The following is a 23,582-nucleotide window of genomic DNA, read 5'->3' as shown; positions in this document are numbered from 1 at the left end:
TCAGCATGCATTGCAGTTGGCACCTCCCCCTACACTTTGTGGAGGGCATTGGATGGAGGAACACTGACAAGCATCTGCGAGTATACTGCAGGCTGCAAGTACTGTATACAGCTGGGGGACCTGTTTTAAGTTTAAAAGTGTGGTGTAACGTGTGTGGATGAAAGGTATTAAATCCTAGCTTGGGTTGTTAACCCTTCTGCTAATACCCCCTTTCCTCCAAACAACCTGTATTATTGAAGACTGCTTCAAGCCATGTAACAGCAGCTTAAAACCCCTATTTCAAACCACAGACTGAATGTAGGCTATTGCCAGTTCTTCCCTCTGTAGATATTTGTAGAAGACATTGCCTCCAAGCACTGGTGATCCAGTTCTCTGTTTGCTTTTAGCATGACCTGGCTTGAAAATGTATTTGAAAAGGGTTATAACAGACATGGATTTGGGGGCATTATAAGATGTGTACAGTTATTAACCCCTCTTGTATTATGCAGGCAATGCATGTTCTGTTATATGATGTAGCATTAGATGTATTTTAGGATGCGGCTAACTTTTAGTGTTGGAGTATGCTCCAAAGAGAGGTTTGGTCGGCATCTGAGAGGTCTATTTCAAGATGGATTTACTTCATTAATTCCTAGGCCTAGCTATGCTTATAAAGGCCTGTTCTGGCTTCCCTCCGGGCTCATTATACTGGTGCAGTGGGGTCTTTCTGTGTGGTTCGCCTTGGGGCCTCGATTGAGTACAGTAATTGTGCAAAGCAACAACCTGGTCCTCTGTCTGCTTTTACAATTTTTTTTACCAGTCTATATCTTTTGATTCCTGTGATTGGTCAAAAAAATGTACACATGGCTTTGCCAGTTGGAGCCCCTACCTTGTTAGGCAAGCGTTATGTAGTTCCATAGTCAAGGCTAAAGTGTACTCCATAGTGTATGTAAGAAGAACTTATAGAAGATTTTATACTCCCTGGCTTCTAATCCATTTGGGGACACTTCGATCTCAATTGTTATTGATTTTCTATGTTCAAGTTTTTTCTTGTTGCATTGCTGTGCTTGTTATCCCCCCATATGGCTTAGTTATGCAGAAAACTGAAGTTACTGTTTATAAAGGTAGGAGGGGTTTTATGAGCTGCATGTGGTTGAAGAGTTATTTTTTTTTTACCTTTTAGTCTACACGGTTTCCATTTCTCATATATTGTTGTGACTGCTACTTTATCCATAATGAAGTCTTCATACATATAGGTCTGATTCTTTGAAATCTTTATTTTCAGACATCAGAAGCAAATGTGATACATTAGATACAGCACCAGGTTTCAGGAGTCATGAGGAAGATGACAAATGTTCTCAGAAGACTATGCTAGACAAGCTTTCAAAGACTGTCCAAGAGGTTACTACTGAAGAGAAAACTACGAAAGGTCTGCCAGAAAAGAAAGCATTCAAAAAGACATGTGAAAAGAAAGTTGTAGCAGGTATCTCTGGGAAGGAAGCTGTGGGGGGTGTCTCTGCGAAGGAAGCTGTGGGAGGTGTCTCTGGGAAGGAAGCTGTGGGAGGTGTCTCTGGGAAGGAAGCTGTGGGAGGTGTCTCTGGGAAGGAAGCTGTGGTCGGTATCTCTGGGAAGGAAGCTGTGGAAGGAATTTCTGGGAAGGAAGTTGTGGAAGGAATTGGTAAAAAGAAAGTCACCTCTGTAAAGGAAAATGATTCCAGCGATATTGATGACTCTGACAATGAAGATAAGGAATATTTTGATGATAGCACAGAGGAAAGGTTTTACAAGCAGCCCTCTGATTTTGACAGCAGTAATAGTGAAAGCGAGGATGACTTTTTTATCGGAAAAGTAAGACAAACCAAGAAGAAGAAGTCAAATAAAACTTGTTCTGACCGTAAAATTGAAAAAGCCAAAGTACAACCGGAAATCACCAAATCCACAGCTAACAGCACAGTACAGCAGAAAGGGAATGTCGCACCTAAGACTGGAAAACTAGAATCCGTCTTTTGCAAGTCGTTATCAGAAACAAAACCAAAGTCGTCCTTCATGAAGAGGTAAGAAATTATGTAAAGGTTCTGCTTGGCAATAATCAAAATGCAATAAACCGCATGGGATTACTCCTTAGCCACACACAATATAACAACTCCCAACATATCACATCATAAGCCGCATTGCACTACTGAGACCACCGTCATGGTTTGTCTTCTCGTTTTATTTCATGAACAAAACATAACTATATAAACTATATTACATATATCAAGACTGTCGCTAAATGATGTTGTTTTTATATAGTGATGATTTTGCTAAATGTAAAATACCTAACAAGGATGATTTTGAGGGGCAACTGTATTAAGCCTGGTGAAGATACAGTATAAAGTGGAAGGTGATAACGCATCAGCCAATCAACTACTAACTGTCCCTTTTATATCATAACTGATTGGCTGGTGCGTTATCACCTTCTAGTTTATCTCCACTTTACAGTATCTCTTCACCAGGGTTAATACATCTGCCTCTGAATGTCTTGCTGGTTATATATTTTTGGTACTTGTTTCCTAGCACGGCCACAAATCTTGGCCATCGGGGGTAATTATAGTGGCCTGCGACGCGACCGACGCGATGCCCCCGATTTTTCCATTGAAATGCATTGAAAACAGTGAAAAATCGGGTCGGTCGCGTCGTGTGCGCCTAAAAATGCTTAAATGGTCCACCCGCGATGGCCGCGATTTCCCCATAGGGAACAATGTTAAATGCCTCAATTTACCCGCGATGACCCCGATTTCCCATAGGAAACAATGTTAAATGGGTCAATTTACCCAAATCATCATAGGGAAGAATGGTAAATGGGCCAGAAAGCCCAAAAAAAAACCCTGACCAGTGAAATGTCCCCCCAAAAGTAGTTCACGCCACCCCGCGATGAACGTGAACCCGAAGCGTGGCGAGCACAGCGAGTCCGCGAGGGGCGGCGGTACGCGTCCTCCGACCTTTTCATACCCCCACTATCCACTAGGGCGTGGAGTGAGAATAGAATAGTGTGGCGAGCGCAGCGAGCCACCGAGCCCGAAGCGTGGCGAGCGCACGCGGATACCTTCACAGGTAAACGCGTCCCTTCGCGGGCTTCACAGGTATCCACGTCCCCTCGCCACGCTTCGGGCTCGGTGGCTCGCTGCGCTCGCCACACTATTCTATTCTCACTCCACGCCCTAGTGGATAGTAGGGGTATGAAAAGGTCGGAGGACGCGTACCGCCGCCCCTCGCGGGCTCGCTGCGCTCGCCACGCTTCGGGTTCACGTTGATCACGTGGTGGCGTAAACTACTTTTGGGGGGACATTTCAATGTTCAGGGGTGTTTTTGGCCCATTTACCATTGTTCCTATGATAATTTGGGTAAATTGAGCCATTTCACATTGTTTCCTATGGGAAATCGTGGTCATCGCGGGTAAATTGAGGCATTTAACATTGTTCTCTATGGGGAAATCGCGGGCATCGCGTCTGGCCCATCGCACCCGATTTTTTTGCGCATGCGATGCCCGCGATGGCCCCGATTTTACCCCCGATGACCGCGATTATGATCGTTGTGGCCGTGCTAGGAAACAAGTACCATATATATTTTTTTTTTTCTGACCATACAATGTCTTTCATTTAGAGACGCTGTTTCAAATTCTCCCAGCTACAGAGAAAACCAAGCAGGGCCGAAGAGTGTCAGCAGGGGTCCTGGATACTTGTAAGTGCCTGTGCCTTACTAATTACAGTGTATGATACTAAAAGTTCTACTATTGCGAAGGTGTATCTTAAAGTCGGTACTTGGATTTGGTTGGACACATCGGAGTGATTGGTCCAAGACTGATACTTGCAAAATATAGTCAGTATCTGCCAGTATTCTGGGATTGGTATATGTCTTAAACGTAACATGTAAACTATTTAAGAACAAGGCCTTCAGGCCTAAGGTTAGAATCCTGTGTGTCATCGAAGTCAGCCGATAGGCGACATCGCTAGCAAAGGCCATGCTGCATCATTGTCGGGTCTGTTACTCTCGATGTTGCACTAAGCACACATCGTTTAGTGTGTACCAAGCATAAGTTATCTTTTAATTCGCTTTGGGGTGCCACATCAGCACAGTTCTGTCCAGTCTTCATAGGAATTAAAGATAAACTGCTGATATGTATTTTAATAGGATTCTATTTACAAACTGGCATAAACATCCTGAGGAGGTAGGTAGTGTGCCTGTGAAACGCATTACTAGAATTTGTGTGGCCTATCCTGATGTGAGACATTTCCTGATTCGTAATACATTTATTATAGCAGCAGATTTCTTTTGTACGTGTATCTTCATGATTGTGAGATTGAGTTACAGTTTTGTGGTTTCCACACGCCAACACATTAAACTTTTGCTCCATACAGTACAGTAAGTCTGACTCATTTGGAAATACTTTTATCCACACTACAGTAGTGTAATGATAGACTAATCCAAATATCGCAGTTATAGAGCTCTGATAACTGTTGCAATTTTCTTTTTCAGAGAGAGTAAATCACCACCTGTCAGAAATAAGAAGTCTGGTATGTGCTTTGTATCATAAAATGTTGTCTGTATACGGTTTATGAACAGTTGCACTTTTATGGTGTATAGTGTAATAATGTTGAGGTTATCACCTGCTTAATTCTAAATGGATGATTTTACACAGGCAGCTCTTTAAATTTACCATCTGCACTTGAAAATGTTGTGTACAAAAACATTCCATGTATCAAACTGTAGACATGATAAAACATTGGTTGTGGGTACAGTATCTTTAACCCTACATCAGTGCAATAGGGACCATGGTAGAAACTTATGGATATCTCTCATCAACAAGGCACTAGGTTTAGTATTGGGCCTGGGGAATATGTAGGGTACATGGGGAATACAGTGGTGGGGGTCCCCTGGAGACTGGCACTACCAAGCTGAGAGGGTCGGGGCAGCCACCTGAGGGTCCTATGGAAAAGAACAGTCACCTCACCTATGATTCTTCTGTCACAGTGCAAGGGGCTTGGATATAATTTAACCAGTGTGAGGCCACTCCCTGATCCTTTCAATTAATTTGAAATACATGGGTAGTGCTGTGTGTATTACTGCTAGATGTGCACCACTTTCCCTTCATGAGAAGCTGGGCATACCTCCTATTTGTCCTTATATTGAGGACCAAGTCCTGACTGAATAGAGCATTCCCCCACAATAGGGACTGCCCCAGCAAATTCAGGGCATTGTATTCTCTTACCTTGATTTGTAGTTTCACTACACATGTTGCTTACCTAGATCCTGGAATAATGTCCTCAGCCGGTCGAGTTGCAGGCAAACTGACTGCAAACGGCGTGTCAGAATGTCCCGACAGTCGGAATACCACATTGAATACCCCTTACACAGTTAATCTTGTGGATTCTGGTGTGAAAAAGACATTGGATGGGAATTTAATTGAATAGCCCCCAAAGCACTAATGCTGCTTTCACACCGCAAAACCTGCTTAGACCAGGTATTTAAAACGGGTCAGGGCCCTTTCACATCGCATGTAAATACATGGTCTAAAGCAGGTTTGCGGTGTGAAAGTCTGCAAACCTTTTAACTGGGAAGGGTGAGAACCACTGCTGGTGCTGGTGAGGGGGACAGAAAGCGCAGAACAAAGCCCCCCCCTCCTGTCCCGGCTCCTACCAGCGCCTCCTGTGCGGTCCACCGCCGGCTCCCTCCTCTCCTGAGAGCTGAGGAGCGGGAGGCCGCCACCTCCTCACCCAGAGGCGCCGGCCTCCTGCAGCAGCAACTCCCACCAGCACTCCCTGCAGACTGACCCCACCAGCCAGGTGTCTGAGGACACCCGGGGCTGCCCGGTCTCCTGCGGCAGCATCGTACGACGGTAAAAGCTGGAGCCTGACCACCGGAGGAAGGGGCTGGTGTTCCTGGATGAGCTGCGGCAGTTCCATGGGAGCAGACAGTGAGAGTGCTGCAGGGGGAGATGGACCTCACCGTCCTGTGGATGTGAGGATCCCGCACGGGATCTAATGACAGGAGTGCTCATTAAATATTCACTGCACTGGATATGCACAGAGCTGACCACTATTGGCTGGGTCCTAAATACCGTTTCAGATCCGTTCAGACAGCAAAAAAAATGGGTCTAAAACGGGTAGGACCCTGCCTTTTTACCGTTTCCAAAAAAAAACCACGTTTTTTGGAAACTGTAAAATCACTCTGCACCTTTCAGACCGCACATATTACCGGTTTAAAACTGTTAAAAATCTGCAAAATACCGTTTTTTTTGTGCGGTCTAAAAGGGGCATAAGTCATGGGAGCTAAATTCCCAAGTAACAATTGAATCGCCCTATTTTTGTTCTGTTTACTCCGTTTACCCAGGCAGTAAATTGGTGATCTCAAAAGGAGACTGCCATGTGGACAGCAACTGTAAGCCATTAGTGTTAAACTGTTTCACCTGTGTAAATCTGTGAAGCTAGCAAGTAACGGAACAATTCCACTAGGCCTAGGAATGGCCTCAAGCTATAACATTGTTTTGTGACAATGGTGATTTTTATTTTTTTCTTTAAATATAATTAGACAAACATTACGTATCTAGAATAATCTATAACTTCTCTTTGTTTCTGTGTAGTTGTTCCACAGCCCAGAAATGTGACGTGGAAACATCAAGCTGTCAGAGGAGCAGTCGTGAAGCCTCAGAGTAACCTGCAAGAGCAGACTCTTCACCCTTCATGGGAGGCCAGCAGAAAACGCAAAGCGCAGTCTCAGATTGCTGTATTCCAAGGGAAAAAGATAGTGTTTGATGACTAACTGCATCTTAGCGGGTATTTCGTTACAAGTGGACAGTACATTCCTGTTTTAAGTGTTTTATGGCAATAAAATAATTCTGCGGAGTTCTTCTATATTTATTGTGTGTCAGAAAGAAGGAAATAACATATCACCTTCTCATGGAACCTGGAATGCCGTACCGATATACTGTTATAGGGGTGAATAAACAAAGAGAGGAACAACGCTGATTTCATCTGTGACAAACTTGTATATCACAGCCTGGCTTACATTAGTACATCTCACCAAACCACAACAGCCGCTGACATTATATCGGGGCTGCTCTGCAATTACAGCTTATCAAATAGTGTTTCATTAGACACCACTGGAAGCACAAGCCAAATGCAATCGCACAACTAGTTGCGGTTGGGATGATCAAATAAGGACACATTGCTGAACGCAAGTAAATAAAACATTCCAAAAAACAGGTGGTGATCACAAGGGACCCAAACTTAAATAAAGGAACCTCTTCTCTTTTAGATGACCAGATTCATTATTTCCTCATAAACTGTTGATATGGGTTCAGCATGATTTACCGACGGATGTTTAACCAACGGTCATTATACCGACACTCATTGACCGACAGTAGAAATACTGACACAATATACAGACATTCATTATACTGACGTTTAAACCACCAAAATGGTCAAAATTCCAACATTTAGCATGCCGACAGGTCAATGTGTGTTTCTATGTTTTTAGTTTGTATGTTGCCGCAGGTCAACATAGACACCGTCTAAGTGTGCCGCTTCTCCTCGCATGGCCCACTGCTCTCTCCATGCTTCGGGCATGGTTATATTATATTATACACTATTATATTCCCCCTCCAGGTCCACTGGGATGGTAAAGTATGAAAGTCTGTCTTTGACCTGTCTGCATGTTAAATGTGGGTATTTTGACCATGTCCAATTGTAAAGTGCACCAGAATATGCTGCGCTATATAAGAAACTGTAAATAAATAAATTGAATATGCCAGTATAATGAATATTGGTATATCGACCGTGTCAGTATTTGATTGCCAGTCAATGGTTGTCTGTACTGTATAATAAGCATCTGTCAAACGTCTGTCAGTAAATTGACTGCATCCCATTGAGGCCTATGAAATAGAATAAATGTATCTTGCTTTATATTATTCACATATATTATTAGATTTATGGTGCCCACACACAGTGCAATTATAACGTACGATTTGATCTTTTTAGTTCAAATCGCATTAAGTCTAGTTCAAATTGCACCGTATTTATTTACGATGCAATGTGTGCTCCGCGTACTCAATAATGCAAGGCAAAATAATATGTACATGCAGGTATTTTTTAACTAGATCACATGCACCCTGTATTTGAATATTGCAGTGTAGACAAAATCAGGTGTATTTTAAATTGCATGTGGTTCAAATCGCCCAGTGTCTACAGTCCAAATCGTAGAACACACATTGATTGTATAGGCACAAATCGCACCTAGCACACATCTCACCTTGTGTGGGCATTATTACTTTTCTTGTATTTCCCATTGTTTGGAATAGATCATAACCTATTTTATATTCTTGTAGTAGTAGTACATAGCACTTGTCCTTAAGCTCCCTCTTTAACACAGGGTAATAGTGATGTCTTAGTTCAGGACAGGCCAACCTGTGGCTCTCCAGATGTTGTGAAACTACGAATCCCAGCATGCCTTGCCACAGTTTTAACACTCCCTTATAGCAAAACTGTGGCAAGGCATGATGGGAGTTGTAGTTTCAAAACATCTGGAGAGCCCCAGGTTGGCCAGGCCTGTCTTAGATGATTGAAAAAGTCATCCCAACAGCAATAACCATTAGTTTATTATTTATTAGCCATTTAGTTGTTCTGTTTCCTAGACATTAATGTGGCCAGCACTTATATCGGTGGTGTTTGGTAACCCACAGCTCCTGTCTATGCTAGCTCCTGAACGTTTTTCCGACTAATAATCTGCAAATATTGTGACAGTCAAAAAGCCCGAACTATTATAACTAAAGTAGCACTTGCTGAATTGATGTAAGTTACTCCCTAGTTTACTGTACATACAATAGATACGCACATTGTTGTATTAGACATGAAATACTTTATTCAAGTCATTTTCACAAGAGTTTGCAACCATAGTACAGGCTGGGAAAACATAAAAATGAAAGTACAATAAAGACGTAGCCTGTGTTGTATAAATAATATATTTCTGAATAGCTAAGTTCTAAAATTGTTTTTTTCTCAAGCAAAAGAAGAACAAATGCAAAGCACAAATGGTGTTTCACAGATTCTGTTGCGAAAGAAACGTAAAGCTCTGTTTAAGTAGCATAGGCTTGTATGGATTTAATTCAAGTTACAATTCAGCACCATTCTTTTATGGAAAATAAAGTTCAATAATATCACAATATTGTGCCTTTTGTATTATAAAGGTATTGTTCCATTAATATGGCAACTTAATTGTGAGGTTTCCCTGTGATTCGGTATGAAATCCCGACAGGGTCCAAATCCCGAATGGGTCATAATACCGACAAGGACAAAATACCGACATTTAAAATACCGACATGGTCAAAATACCGACATTTAGAATGTGCAGGTAAAACAGGTCACGAGGTCGACATGGGTTTTTTCACTGTTTTTTATTTTTACCCGAATGATGACACAGTCGACATGGACACAGTTGGAGGTGAACAGCAGCCCCTCGCATCGCTCGTTCGCTCACGATGCTTTGGCTACGTTGTCTCGCTGCGCTCGGCACACTATTTTATTCTCCCACCACGCCCTAGTGAATGGTAGGGCTTGAAATACCGCCTGTTGGCACATGGGTCATAAAACTGTGAAAAAAACCATGTCGGCCTTGCGACCTGTCGACCCAAAGTCATGTTGGCAGTTTCACCTGTACATTTTATATGTCGGTATTTTGACCTTGTCGGGATTTTAAATGTCGGGATTTTTTTCTTGTCTGTATTATGACCCATTCGGGATTTTGACCCTGTCGGGATTTTGACTGCATCCCTTTCCCAATACTGCTGTCCTTTGTGTTTTTTTATATTATGCAGAACATGCAAACAAGAATTGTTAGAACATGAAATGTGTATCCATGTACATTCGGATCTCTCATCAATGTCCAGCGCTGACCATGGCTACTACATAGAAAGTGTGAATCTACAGCATTCATTTTGGTCCTTCATTTCAAAAAGGAAAAAGTAGCAAGAAGGAAGATACACACTGGTGAAAAGTGGCAGAAATGTGGAAATGTAGAAGACAAGATAAAGGGTAAAATGAAAACCAGTGAGTTAGATGAGAGGATGAAGAACAGCTTTAAGCATTTCAGGCGGTCCTTAGTCTCATGAATAGTAAGGTCCATCATCATTAATCATTTTGTGAACTAGTACATTCTACATCTGCCTTATTTCTTTAAATATAGTAGGGGTTTGGTGGTATCTGTGCGCACTATGGAAACTGTGATGTCACCAGCAGCCCTCTGTTCACAAAAAAGAGCAAAACACCCACTCTTTTAGGGAAACAATAGACAAGAGAATGGTTTACAGAGACGGCGCATGGGACTATGTTGTAATAACTCTTGACTTGTGAAGGGAATATTTTAAACAGCAGAAACTATTTTATTTACATTAAAAAAACACACATAAAAAGTGCAAGTGCAGTATATCCAGGAATGCATATAAACATATTGACGGGGGCAATCTACCTTTTTATCTCACCATGACAGGATGGTGCGGTGGGCTAGGTGCTCAGTTGTAGGATCTTGGGCAGCAGTATTGCGCACCACCGTACAGGTTTAGACAAAACCGTGATGATATAGAATGTCCTCCCATCAGTGTGATGGCATCCTCATTCATGACGTTTGCCATCACGTTTTTGTCTATGCCTGTACAGTGGTGCGCAATACTGCTACCCAGGATCCTACAACTGAGCACCTAGCCCACCGCAGCATCCTGTCATGGTGAGATAAAAGGTTGATTGCCCTCCTCAATATGTTTATATGCATGCATTCATTTGCATTTCTGGATATACTGCACTTGTACTTTTTTATGTAAATAAAATTGTTTCTTCTGTTTAAAATATTCCCTTCATGGGTCCAGAGTTATTATTACATATCCACTGTGAGTCCCATGCGCCGTCTCTGTAAACCATTCTCTTGTCTATTATTTCTTTAAATGTTATGTAAATGAGATAGAGGTGTCAAATATATTCATTTCAATGTGATGTTGAGGGAGCGCTGCATTTTTCCCTGCAAATTGACTCCATTGTTCCACCATTTCTGATGTTACGTGGATTGGACTTTATTCATGTACTTTGTGTCATGCATTTTGCGTTCTGCACGTTTTGTTGAAAAAGGTATTTCAGAGTACAATGCAATCAAATGAAAGTGTTCAGACACCCAGGTCCCAGATATAAAGACAGTGTCAATGTCCTTCTCCCCCATGATTCATGTATTACCTCCAATAGGCTAAACCAAGCAAATAGGTTGGACTTAAAAGTGATGTTGAATATTTTTGTGCACATTTTTCATGCTTATCACTCAGTTTCATAATTTAATTTTATTTGGAAGAATCTTATTAATGGGTAATATAAACACTATAACTAAATGGTTTGTAGTGTAGTAACAGAGAACACTTATGTGAATTGAGAAGAAGCCACAAATTCCTAATTTAGCACATCGCTTGCAAAGGGGGTAAAAGTAATTTGTCTGAACAAACGCTCTACCCTTTGCTAGACACAAAACAATATATGAAGCTGAAGTGGATTTGATAATATTCAAATGTGTAACAAAAGCAAATATTGAGACCAGATAGAGGGCGGTACCCAATTAGTTGCAGCAACCTGCCATGGATGGGAACACAAAGGTCTGAGGTTGATCCTATGTACAGTATGTATGTACAAAGTCAGGTAATTGGTCACATTAAAAAATTGGCTATAATTGGATAGACCTATAATGACCGTTGGGCAGAATTCATGATACTCTTTTTTTTTTTTTTTTTGCGACCAGTTACCAAGGCTAGTAGGAGGTACACCCACATTCAGTTCCTGGCAGCAAGCCGACCGTCTTTCCCTTGGAACATGTTTTTCAAGTAAGCTCTTTGAGGCTGCTCTTGCTGCTACGCTGTGACATTGCCCAGTTCTACATGAATGAAATAGCTTATCCATGTAGTCATTATAAACCCGCCCAATATGAGGCAAGGGCATTTCTGTAACTACAAAACTATTCTAAAGCTTAGTTTATTACTTGAATGGCCCTTCATATCTCAATAATACATTGCTTCTCTAGAGTGTCAATGAACTTCTAAAGGGAAAAAATACTTTGGAATAAGTAGTGTCTATTTAATGCGATTGAGACCTGTAGGTTACTTGTAGTTAGAATTGTATAATGTCAAATGGTTATATTTTCATCTTCGTTTTCTGAATGAAGACCCATCCACTTGCCGAACATCAATGAAACCATATGATTGGGAAATACATTCCATGACAAAAGCTCTATTCATGTGTGCCACGTGATGCATTGTCAAAGTGTCTACTTGTGCCTTAGGATGACAGGTGGAGAGGTTGCCCGTAGCGACCAACCAATGAGCATCTAGCTATCATTTTGCAAAATGTGCTTGATAAATGATAACAAAAAAATGATTAGTGGCTATGGGCAACTGCTCTATCTAATACATCTCTCCCATAGAAATATATTGGATTTATTTGTGCAAATACTGTTCAGACCTCCCACTGTGACAGTAATACGCATATGCTAAAATAAGACTTTTATGAAAAAGTTTCCATCATTTAATATAGACCTTTTTCATTGAAGATAGACCTTTGATAGCCTGAACTAATATTAATCTAGTCATGTAGGAAATAGCAAGCTCACAGGCATGAGACACCTGTGCATTATGCCTCTGTCATTTCACTAGTTCTCAGTTCATACACTGAATACTGACTCAGCCCACAAAATGGCTTCTTTCATAATGTAGTAGCTGATGGGTCCATTTTAAGACCCTTATTCTGATCGGTGCGGCCGATCAGAAATATGCGGTGATGTCCGTCTTGGCGAATCCCCGCCTTCCATACGGATCGCCACCTCCGTCCGTATGCGGATATGTGGCGGTCCGCATGAATGTGGACGGGGATACGCCTCCTCCATGGTGGGAGCAGCCCCTGCATTCGATGGTCGCCGAACATCGAATGCAGGGCCGCACGCTCCACCAGGTCCCGCAACACAAGACCACACGGACACTTGTCCGTGTGAAATCTTGTATGGGGGCGGGCAGCTGACATCCGGCGATGTCAGATGCCCGCCCGTACCCACGCGTCACGGCCTCATTACCATGCATACGCCCCGCGTTTGCATGGGAACGCCCATGAAACGTGGGGCGTATGCATAGGGTAATGAGGATAAGTAGCCCCTCACGCCCCTCTACGCCCCCTGTGCGGCGTATAAAGAATCCATGCGGCGAAATCGCCTGCACATGCGCAGAGTGACCTCTGCACATGCGCAGACGATAAACATCGGCGGCCCGTACGCAAGCGGGAATATCCGCACCGATCAGAATAAGGGCCTAAGTCTTGTTTAGTACATTTCACATTTTCTGCATGGTGATCCTTTTGAAACAAAGGATATTATTCCTAATATCCATTGGTCTATGTATTTGTAGTAGTATTTATCTATGCAGCTCTTCACAATTAATAATTATTTATCACAATATTATTATGCTCAATATTATTATGCATCACTTAGGAACACAGGTCAGTGTTAGCATACAGTACTGATGTAATTGTGCTTGGTTTTTTGCATTGTTGCATTTCTGAATATTAACTGCATGTAAGTTAAAAGATTGTTCACACATCAACCATATATGAGATTCAACTCATTGATCTAGTGCTATTGTATATCAGTTACACATGTTTAAAATCCAGTTATGGTCTTGTCATAGTCCATATGCCTCCATTGAAAAGTGTTTACATCCAATTGAATCCAAACACGTCTGAACTCCTCCGGAACAAATCGAATCTTGGAAAGATCTCTTTATTGCAGTTTAATAGCTAAAAAAAAAAAGAAAGATTACTTTTAAACCGTGGATATTTAAAGAGAAAAAGAACAGTCGGCGTCTGGAATTTGTACAAGTTGTTCAATAAAGTAAAAAACATGCCACTAGGGGCTTGGCGCCTGTATGCTACGTCTTAATGCTAGTGGGAATGCTGTTATTCAAATTATGGAAAGTATTTGGCAAAATGCAGCACAAACTGATCACATTTGAGCGTTTATTTAAATGGAAACTTGAAATGCACAGCTTTGAAAAAGAAATCGTTCTGCCATTGCCAGTAAATCACAGTCATTTTGAAGACACTGGCTTTGTTCATGGAAATAAGGCTTACAAAAGATTGTGTGCACTTACATTTTGTCCCTTTCTCATTCCAATTTGTCCTCCGTATTCGGCATCCCATTGTCTTAAGCCAGGGATGGGGAACCTTCAGTCCTCCAGCTGTTTTTGAACTACACACCCCAGCATGCCCTGCAACAGTTTTAGTATGGCCAAATGGCAAAACTGTAGCAGGGCATGCTGGGATGTGTAGTTCAACAACAGCTGGAGGGCCGAATGGTTCCCATCCCTGTCTTAAGCATTGCAAAGGTACATGCCATACACTTATTGGACCAATTTCCCAATAATTGCGTGCTCAGCCTGATTTTATTGTCTAGTGCGTGAACAGACGTTTCAATGGTAAATGAGAACTCATGGCCACAAACACGCTTCTTTGGTTATGAGATCAGTCGGACAATTCTTGGATCAATTTGCCAATAATTGTGTGCTCAGTCTGATTTATTATCCAGTGCGTGAACAGTCGTTTCGATGATAAACTGGATATCTCGTGGCCACAAACACGCTTCTTTTGTTATGAGATCAGTCGGACAATTCTTGGATCAATTTGCCAATAATTGTGTGCTCAGTCTGATTTATTATCCAGTGCGTGAACAGTCGTTTCGATGATAAACTGGATATCTCGTGGCCACAAACACGCTTCTTTGGGTATGAGATCAGTCGGCCAATACAGAAAAATGCAGAATCAGTCTTTCAATATAAAGCAGTGTTCGGGCATTCACAATAATCTGACCATAATTCATTCCGTTTATTGCTACTACGCCATCCTTGTGGGTGGACAAATGCAATGCGTTGTAACTGAAAATCAGATTAATAAAAATAAAAATATGGCTTAGTGTGTAGCTCAGATATTGGGACTTTTGATTTACTGAAAAAGGTCAATTTGCTGGATCAATGAATAAATCATATAATGTATATACTTAGTTTAAGAAGCGTTTCCAGCCAGGATTATGTATGAAGTCCTTATGTGTGGAAAGGATTTCACATTGTATTTATAAACTATTGTTCACTTTATACTCTGCTTTGAAAACTGCTTTAAACTAGTTTTGTAGCAAGGATGGTGATGTAATGCTGGTGAATGCAGTAATATTCATAATGTGTTTCTGTCAAATATTATCATTTAATACCTAATTGTGTTACAGTAGATACATCTATCATCTGAGTGGGTCCACTACACAACCGTATCATATTTGCAATTCTAGTGACAGCAGAGAGGCAAGGATACCACTTCCCACAGGTGTGCACAACGTTCCTGAGTCGCATGCATAGTGGCTGTTATTTGCAGAAAGCCTGGTTTTCTATATTGTACTAGATCACATACCATCTAGTTCAAATTGCACACTATTAGCATATCGCATGTGATTTGAACTAGATGCATTCTAGTACAAATGCACATCTCGTCATGTGTGGGCACCTTTGGAATCTGCTCTGCCTACAGTACAGATTGTAGGGGGCGTTCTTGGATGCTGACTGGGAGGTAACGGACACAGATGTACAGATATAATGTGTCAGAAATAGTGCCAGGGGCGTGTAAAGGGCATGTCACTGAACTTGGTTTCATAGATGCCCCTTTCCCACTGCAGCCTTAAAACGGTATTTTGCTGATTTTTGAGGGCAAAATACCGTTTAAGGCTGCAGTGGGAAAGCGCCAGAGTTGAAATACCGTTTAAAGTTAAACGGTATTTCAACCCGTTTTCAGAGCAGGGTTTTACACGGTAATCTACCGTTTAAGAGGCAATGGGAATGCATCTTAAACGGTAGAGATGATGGCTGATTTTTTAGCCATCATCTCCGTGTGTGTACGCTGCCGGGCTGAAAGATTAACCACTTTCAGCCCGGCGGTACGCCCCGCTGCCATCCCCCGCCCCCCCTCCTGTTACACTCACTTGTCCACGCTGCCCCGCTGTGTCCGGCTGGCTGCTGCTGCGGCTGGATGCCGTTAGCGACGCTGGCCGGGTCCGGCCACATGCCCCGCCTCCCTCCGTCCTGCTCCACACGGAGCAGCACTGGCCACCAATGTTTTATTTTGTAAGCCAGTAATATATAGATTGCTGGCACATGCCAGCAATCTATATATTTCTGGAACCACTGGGCACCAATGAGAATCCTAAGCCAGTAATATATAGATTGCTGGCACATGCCAGCAATCTATATATTTCTGGAACCACTGGGCACCAATGAGAATCCTAAGCCAGTAATCTATAGATTGCTGGCACATGCCAGCAATCTATTTATTACAGGCACCACTGGGCACCAATGATTTAGTTATTAGGCAGTAATATATACATAGCTGGCACTGGCCAGCAATGTATATTTTACTGTCCACCATGGGTTAAATTGAGCCGACACATAGCACAAATGTTGACGGCTGCGGGATTTGTACGCACCACTGGCCCCTCCCCCTCCTTTTATTATGTGAAAACAACTGTAGGTGTGCACCTTTTTAACCCTGAAAAGCCCATTAACCCCTTCCCGACATTTGATGTACATTTACGTCATGGCCGGGATGTACTTCCCGACGCATGGCATAAATGTACGTCATGGCTTTAAACTGTCACCGCGTCTATAGACGCGGTGACAGTTTGGAGATGTCTGCTGTCCCTGACAGCAGACATGTCCCAGCATGTCCAGGGGGGGCGGCGATGCCTCCCCCCCGTCGGCGATCGCTGTGATTGGCTGTTCAAATGTGAACAGCCAATTACAGCGTTTTCTGTGTACCGGCGAATAACGTTCGCCGGTGACACAGGGATCGGTGGTGATTGGTGCTGTAAAGTACAGCACCAATCACCACGGGGTGTAAGGGTGACACTGGTGTCACCCCACCCGCCCCCAAAGGCCGTGATTGGTCCGTCGGACCGACGGACCAATCACAGCCATGGAGGGTGATTTAAACTAACGGTGACTGCACTGCAGACGCCATTCCGGTCTGGAATTGAGTGCAGTGCGGTCACCGTGCCTATCTGCCGTGATATACTGACCTGATCCTTGCAAATACTTACCTGATCACTGCTTGTAGCGTGCTGGATGCTTCCTGGATCTTGTGACTTCCTGTGTTGTGCTGCTGCAGTGTGATAGAGTTATAGATAGAGAGATAGAGAGAGATAGTGACAGAGAGTGCTATATTTTGTGTCTGCTGCCCCCCCCCCACCCCCCTGTTGTGCTGATCAGTATATCTGTGCTGATCAGCAACTTTTTGGGGGTGCTGGTTTTTTTTTTATATATATATACAGCTGTGCTGCGTGTGCAACTGACTGCTGCCCCCCCTTTTGTGCTGATCAGTATAAATTAACTGATCAGCAACTTTTTGGGGGTGCAGAGTTTTTTTTTTAAATATATACCTGTCAGTGCTGCTGCTGCAGTGTCATAGAGTGATAGATAGAGAGAGATAGTGACAGAGAGTGATAGAGAGTGCTATATTTTGTGTCTGCTGCCCCCCCTTTTGTGCTGATCAGTATATCTGTGCTGATCAGCATATCTGTGCTGATCAGCAACTTTTTGGGGGTGCAGAGTTTTTTTTTTATATATATATACCTGTCAGTGCTGCTGCTGCAGTGTCATAGAGTGATAGATAGTGAGAGATAGTGATAGAGAGTGCTATATTTTGTGTCTGCTGCCCCCCCCCCCTTTTCTGCTGATCAGTATATCTGTGCTGATCAGCAACTTTTTGGGGGTGCAGGTTTTTTTTTTTTTATATATATATACCTGTCAGTTGCACCAAAGGTTGTGCACCTGCTGCCCCTCACTGGTAATCAGTGTCGCATCAGTGAATTTTTGGCGCAGGACCTTTTTTTTTTTTTTTTTTCTGCACTACATACACACTACACACTACATACCCCCCCGGGTTGAAATAAAGTTTGTACCCCCCCTACACTATACACGTGTTGAAACATTTCACTACCAGAAACACAAAAATAAAAATGGCATCCCAAATGTCATCCCAGTCATCCAGAAGAATGTATTCAGCGGAGGAGGCATATGCCATGCTTGCCTCTGACTCTGACACAGCCAGTGATGCAAGCGGGGAATTTGAAGGATTCATCTTAAGCTCCTCTTCCTCCTCTAGTGATGAGGGACCCCCTCAAAGACGCCCCCGTAGAGCAGCTGAGACCCCCCCCCTAATAATTGATCTCGTATAGACCCCACCACCAGACAATTTTGAGCCCCAGGTTCCTGAGTTTTTGGCCATCCCAGGAATCCAATTTGATTCCACAGGTCTCAGAGAAATTGACTTTTTCAAATTATTTTTCTCTGATGATTTTATAAATTTAATGGTGGACCAAACTAATTTATATGCCCAGCAGTTTATTGCTCAAAACCCCACATCATCATTTGCTAGGTGGACCCCTGTAGATGCAGTAGAGATGATGACGTTTTGGGGTCTGGTGTTTCATATGGGTATAGTAAAAAAGCCAGAAATTAGGCAATATTGGAGTACAGATGTTCTGTACAGCACCCCACTTTACCCTATGGCCATGACCCGGACTCGTTTTGAGTTAATCCTTAAATTTTTGCATTACAACGATAATGCACAGTGCCCACCCAGAGATGATCCCACCTTTGACCGGCTATTCAAAGTCAGGCCGGTCATTGATCATTTCAGTGCCAAATTTGCAGAGATGTACATCCCAGATAAATTAATTTGCATAGACGAGTCCCTTATACATTTTAAAGGAAGGGTTAAATTCCGCCAGTACCTTCCCAATAAGAGGGCAAGGTATGGCATAAAAATGTATAAGCTGTGTGAAAGCACCTCAGGGTACACCCACAGGTTTAGGGTATATGAAGGGAAGGATTCATGAATTGAACCGCCAGAATGCCCCCCCTCCCTCGTAGGTGTTAGTGGAAAAATTGTCTGGGATTTAGTGCACCCCTTCCTGGATAAAGGTTATCACCTCTATGTGGATAACTTTTACACTAGCATCCCCCTGTTTAAGGCCCTTGGTTCAAGAGGTACAGCAGCTTGCGGTACTGTGCGCAAGAACCAAAGAGGCCTCCCAAAAACGCACATTGCCCAAGTAATGAGAAGGGGTGAAAGCAGGGCACAATCCACCGAAAATATGTTGTTGGTCAAATATAAGGACAAGAGGGATGTCCTTATACTGACAACAATTCACGGAGACAGTACCACCTCCGTCCCTGTACGAGGTACCAGTACCCACACCTCAAAACCTAATTGTATCCTGGATTACAATAAGTAGATGGGCGGAGTGGATCTTTCAGATCAGGTACTGAAGCCGTACAGTGCCCTGCGGAAAACAAAAATCTGGTACAAGAAGCTGGCCGTGTATATCATCCAGATGGCACTGTATAACGCTTACGTGCTATTCCGTTCTACCAGCCAGAGGGGGACATTTATGCACTTTCAAGAGGAAGTCATAAAGGGCCTAATATTTGGGAACCAGCAGGCAGAGGGCCCCAGTACTTCTAGTACTGGCCCCCGTATTGTACCAGGGCAGCATTTTCCTGATGAAATCCCCTCCACTGGAAAAAAGGGCAGGACACAAAAAAGGTGCAAAGTTTGCTATAAAAAGGGAATAAGAAAGCAAACTATTTTCCAGTGTGACACTTGCCCCGACAAACCCGGCCTATGTATAAAGGAGTGTTTTCAAATATACCACACATCTATGGATTATTAGGTTCATCATTTCACCGTGCTTCGGGGGTCTTGCTAATGCCACATAGCACCCACCATTCATTCCACCAGAATCTGAGCCGCAAAATCCAAAAATCACTCCTTCCCTTCTGAGTCCTGCCATGCACCCAACTGGTATTTTTTGGTCACATGTGAGGCATTGCCGTACTCGGGAGAAATTGGGGCACAGATTTTGGGGTGCTTTTTCTTCTTCATACCTTATGAAAATGAAAAATTTTGAGCCAGAACTGCATTTTTGTGTAAAAAAATGTAATTTTTCATTTGCACAGCCCAGTTGTATCAAAATTGGTGAAACCCCTGGGGGTTTGAAATGTACACTATACCCCTAGATGAATTCCCTGAGGGGTGTAGTTTGCAAAATGGGGTCACTTGTGGGGGGGTTCCACTGTATTGGTGCTTTGGGGGTCTTGCTAATGCGACATAGCACCCACCAACATTCCACCAGAATCTGTGCTGTAAAATCCAAATATCACTCCTTCCCTTCTGAGTCCTGCCATTTTTTGGTCACACATGAAGCATTGCCTTACTCGGGAGAAATTGGGGCACAGATTTTGGGGTGCTTTGTCTCCTTCATTCCTTGTGAAAATGAAAAATTTTGAGCCAGAACTGCATTTTTGTGTAAAAAATTTAATTTTTCATTTTCACTGCCCAGTTGTACCACAATTGGTGAAACCCCTGGGGGTTTGAAATGTACATTATACCCCTAGATGAATTCCCAGAGGGGTGTAGTTTGCAAAATGGGGTCACTTGTGGGGGGCTTCCACTGTATTGGTGCTTCGGGGGTCTTGCTAATGCGACATAGCACCCACCAAAATTCCACCAGAATCTGAGCTGCAAAATCCAAAAATCACTCCTTCCCTTCTGAGTCCTGCCATGCACCCAACTGGTATTTTTTGGTCACATGTGAGGCATTGCCATACTCGGGAGAAATTGGTGCACTGATTTTGGGGTGCTTTTTCTCCTTCATACCTTATGAAAATGAAACATTTTGAGCCAGAACTGCATTTTTGTGTAAAAAAATGTAATTTTTCATTTGCACAGCCCAGTTGTATCAAAATTGGTGAAACCCCGGGGGTTTGAAATGTACATTATACCCCTAGATGAATTCCCTGAGGGGTGTAGTTTGCAAAATGGGGTCACTTGTGGGGGGCTTCCACTGTATTGGTGCTTTGGGGGTCTTGCTAATGCGACATAGCACCCACCAAAATTCCACCAGAATCTGAGCTGCAAAATACAAAAATCACTCCTTCCCTTTTGAGTCCTGCCATGCACCCAAATGGTATTTTTTGGTCACATGTGAGGCATTGCCGTACTCGGGAGAAATTGGGGCACAAATTTTGGGGTGCTTTGTCTCCTTCATTCCTTGTGAAAATGAAAAATTTTGAGCCAGAACTGCATTTTTGTGTAAAAAATTTAATTTTTCATTTTCACTGCCCAGTTGTACCACAATTGGTGAAACCCCTGGGGGTTTGAAATGTACATTATACCCCTAGATGAATTCCCAGAGAGGTGTAGTTTGCAAAATGGGGTCACTTGTGGGGGGGTTCCTAACTTTTAGCATCTTATGGTGCCTAGAAACCTACATGGTGCCTAAAAAATAATCTCATAAAAAGGAGGCTCCAAAATCAAGTAGGTGCTCCTTCTATTATGAAGCCTGTGGTTTGGTCAACGTGCACACTAGGGCCACATATAGGATATTTATGAAAACAAAAGAATTGGGGGAATCAATTTTTAGCCACATTTCTCTAGTAAAATGTACTGTGTTCCTTTGAAAAATGTATTAAAATTGAAAATCTGCAAAAAAAATGAAATTTTGAAATTTCACCTACACTTTGTTTTAATTCCTGTGAAACACCTAAAGGGTTAACAAACTTCCAAAATGCTGTTTTGAATACTGTGAGGGGTGCAGTTTTTGAAATGGCATCATTTATGGGGGTGTCTCACATACAAGTCCCTCAAAGTCACATCAGAACTGAACTGGTCCCTAAAAAAATCAGTGTTTGAAATTTTCTTGAAAATTTTAGAATTTGCTATTCATATTTTAAGCCTCCTAGTGTCCAAAAAAATTAAAAGGATGTTGAAATAATGATGGAAACATAAAGTAGACATATGGTCTATGTTAGTTATTAACTATTTTGAGTGGTATGATTATTTGTCTAACAAGCAGAAAATTTAACATTTTGAAAATTGCAAAATTTTCCATTTTTTTACGACATTTTGGTATTTTTCACAAAAAAACACAGACTGTATCGACGAAAATTTACCACTAACTTGAAGTACAATGTGTCACAAGAAAACAGTCTCAAAATCACTGGGATAAGTAAAAGCAAAAAAAAGTTATCCCCACTTAAGTGATACATGTCAGATTTGAAAAAAAGGGCTCTGTCAGGAAGGCAAAAACAGGCTGCGGCGGGAAGGGGTTAAAGTCACAGGCACTCATTTGTGCTGTAAAAACGTTTTGAAGAGCTAAAACGTTTTACCTGCAATGGGAATGGTACTTAAATGCAGGGGCGGATTTAGGGAGGAGGGCGCCCCTAGGCACAACAATAATGTTTACTAAGTAGGACAGTTTATAGGGGCAGTATCTGCATGTCCTATCCATTTACACTCTATTTAAGATGGAATATAGTACAGTACAGTGGATATTTTGCAGTTATTTGTACATTTTGGGCTGACAAAACTATCACAGGCATCCAAGTGCCGCCTCCAAACATGTGCCGCCCCTAGGCCGGTGCCTCACGTGCCTAATGGGAAATTCGGCTCTGCTTAAATGGCATTTAAAACTGTAATCTGCTGCAGTGGGAATGCTAAATACCGTTTAAGATTACCTGTAACTTAAAACGGGTCTGCAGTGGGAAAGCAGCATGAGAGACATTGACCCGCCCACACAGGAGGCCATACTCCGATGGAAAAACTTCACCTGCTATATGATTAAATACCACAACAAGAAGTTGCTATAATGATGCCATTTCTCTAATGCAGTCAACACCAATCTATTAAGGTTTTGTTAAAATTGACATTGGAAAACAAATCTAGCTGAAGCAAATATAATTGTACTACTTAGCATTGTTAAATGTTTTTAGATTTTATAGTGCACTTTATAGCTAGATTACACATGACCACATATATATATTTTTAATAATAAGCGCCAGGAACATTGTTGTTTCTATATTTTACAAGCCTAATGTCTCTGATGGCTAGAAGCAATTGCTTGTCGGGAAGCCGCCTTTTCCAGCCTATTATCAGTAGGTACGTTGTATGTAACTGACATTTAGCTTAAAGTCCTACTTGTGGTAGGTATTGTATGAGCTGTTCGCACCAGTCAGGCGGCTGATTACAGCGAGGGCTGGAAGCAGTGAGTCAGAGGAAAGCACTAGACAAAGAGTACTATTCTAGCTGGACTTTATCCAGGAAAATCGCTGAAAGGTATCTGAACCAGACAGGATGATATCTTTTTGCTTTCAGGGTTTTAAAAGAAAACCCATTAAGCTTGCGTGTGTCTATGTCTGTTACAATGGAATCATGTTCCGCAACTTAGAGGATTTATTTGAGCTACAGTCTCAAGCCCAGTGTGACACTAAGGGTATCCATCAATACAAAATGTTACATCTCTATTTCATTTCAGTGCAGCCCAGGGGAATATGTGCACACGAACACAATGGAGAGCTCTGTTCCAATAATTAAAGGAGGCTAATAAGTATATTACACCATTGCCTCATTCCTGCAGATGCCAGACAATATGTGATTTTCACTTCTCTGTAACTCCTGGACATATAAAGGGAA

At 42.3% G+C, this 23,582-nt stretch overlaps 2 protein-coding genes across 2 annotated transcripts in view; one reads left to right on the top strand and one right to left on the bottom strand.

The window, feature by feature from the left end:
- SRFBP1 (serum response factor binding protein 1) overlaps positions 1-6,857 on the top strand; it is a 116,303-nt gene extending 109,446 nt beyond the window's left edge. Inside the window, exons 8-11 of the mRNA XM_083151596.1 lie at positions 1,262-2,030; positions 3,619-3,696; positions 4,492-4,529; positions 6,596-6,857. Of these exons, the coding sequence (XP_083007722.1) occupies positions 1,262-2,030; positions 3,619-3,696; positions 4,492-4,529; positions 6,596-6,774 (1,064 nt within the window). The 3' untranslated portion in view covers positions 6,775-6,857. The remainder of the gene's footprint in view (positions 1-1,261; positions 2,031-3,618; positions 3,697-4,491; positions 4,530-6,595) is intronic.
- Positions 6,858-13,179: 6,322 nt separating this feature from the next.
- LOX (lysyl oxidase) overlaps positions 13,180-23,582 on the bottom strand; it is a 55,354-nt gene continuing 44,951 nt past the window's right edge. The window contains exon 7 of the mRNA XM_083151592.1: positions 13,180-13,811. Within this exon, the coding sequence (XP_083007718.1) occupies positions 13,805-13,811 (7 nt within the window). The 3' untranslated portion in view covers positions 13,180-13,804. The remainder of the gene's footprint in view (positions 13,812-23,582) is intronic.

The sequence above is a fragment of the Crinia signifera genome, chromosome 1 (assembly GCF_055691185.1).
Source record: "Crinia signifera chromosome 1, ASM5569118v1, whole genome shotgun sequence".
In the NCBI taxonomy this organism is placed as follows: domain Eukaryota; kingdom Metazoa; phylum Chordata; class Amphibia; order Anura; family Myobatrachidae; genus Crinia; species Crinia signifera.
This window is presented reverse-complemented; position numbering and strand designations above follow the sequence as displayed.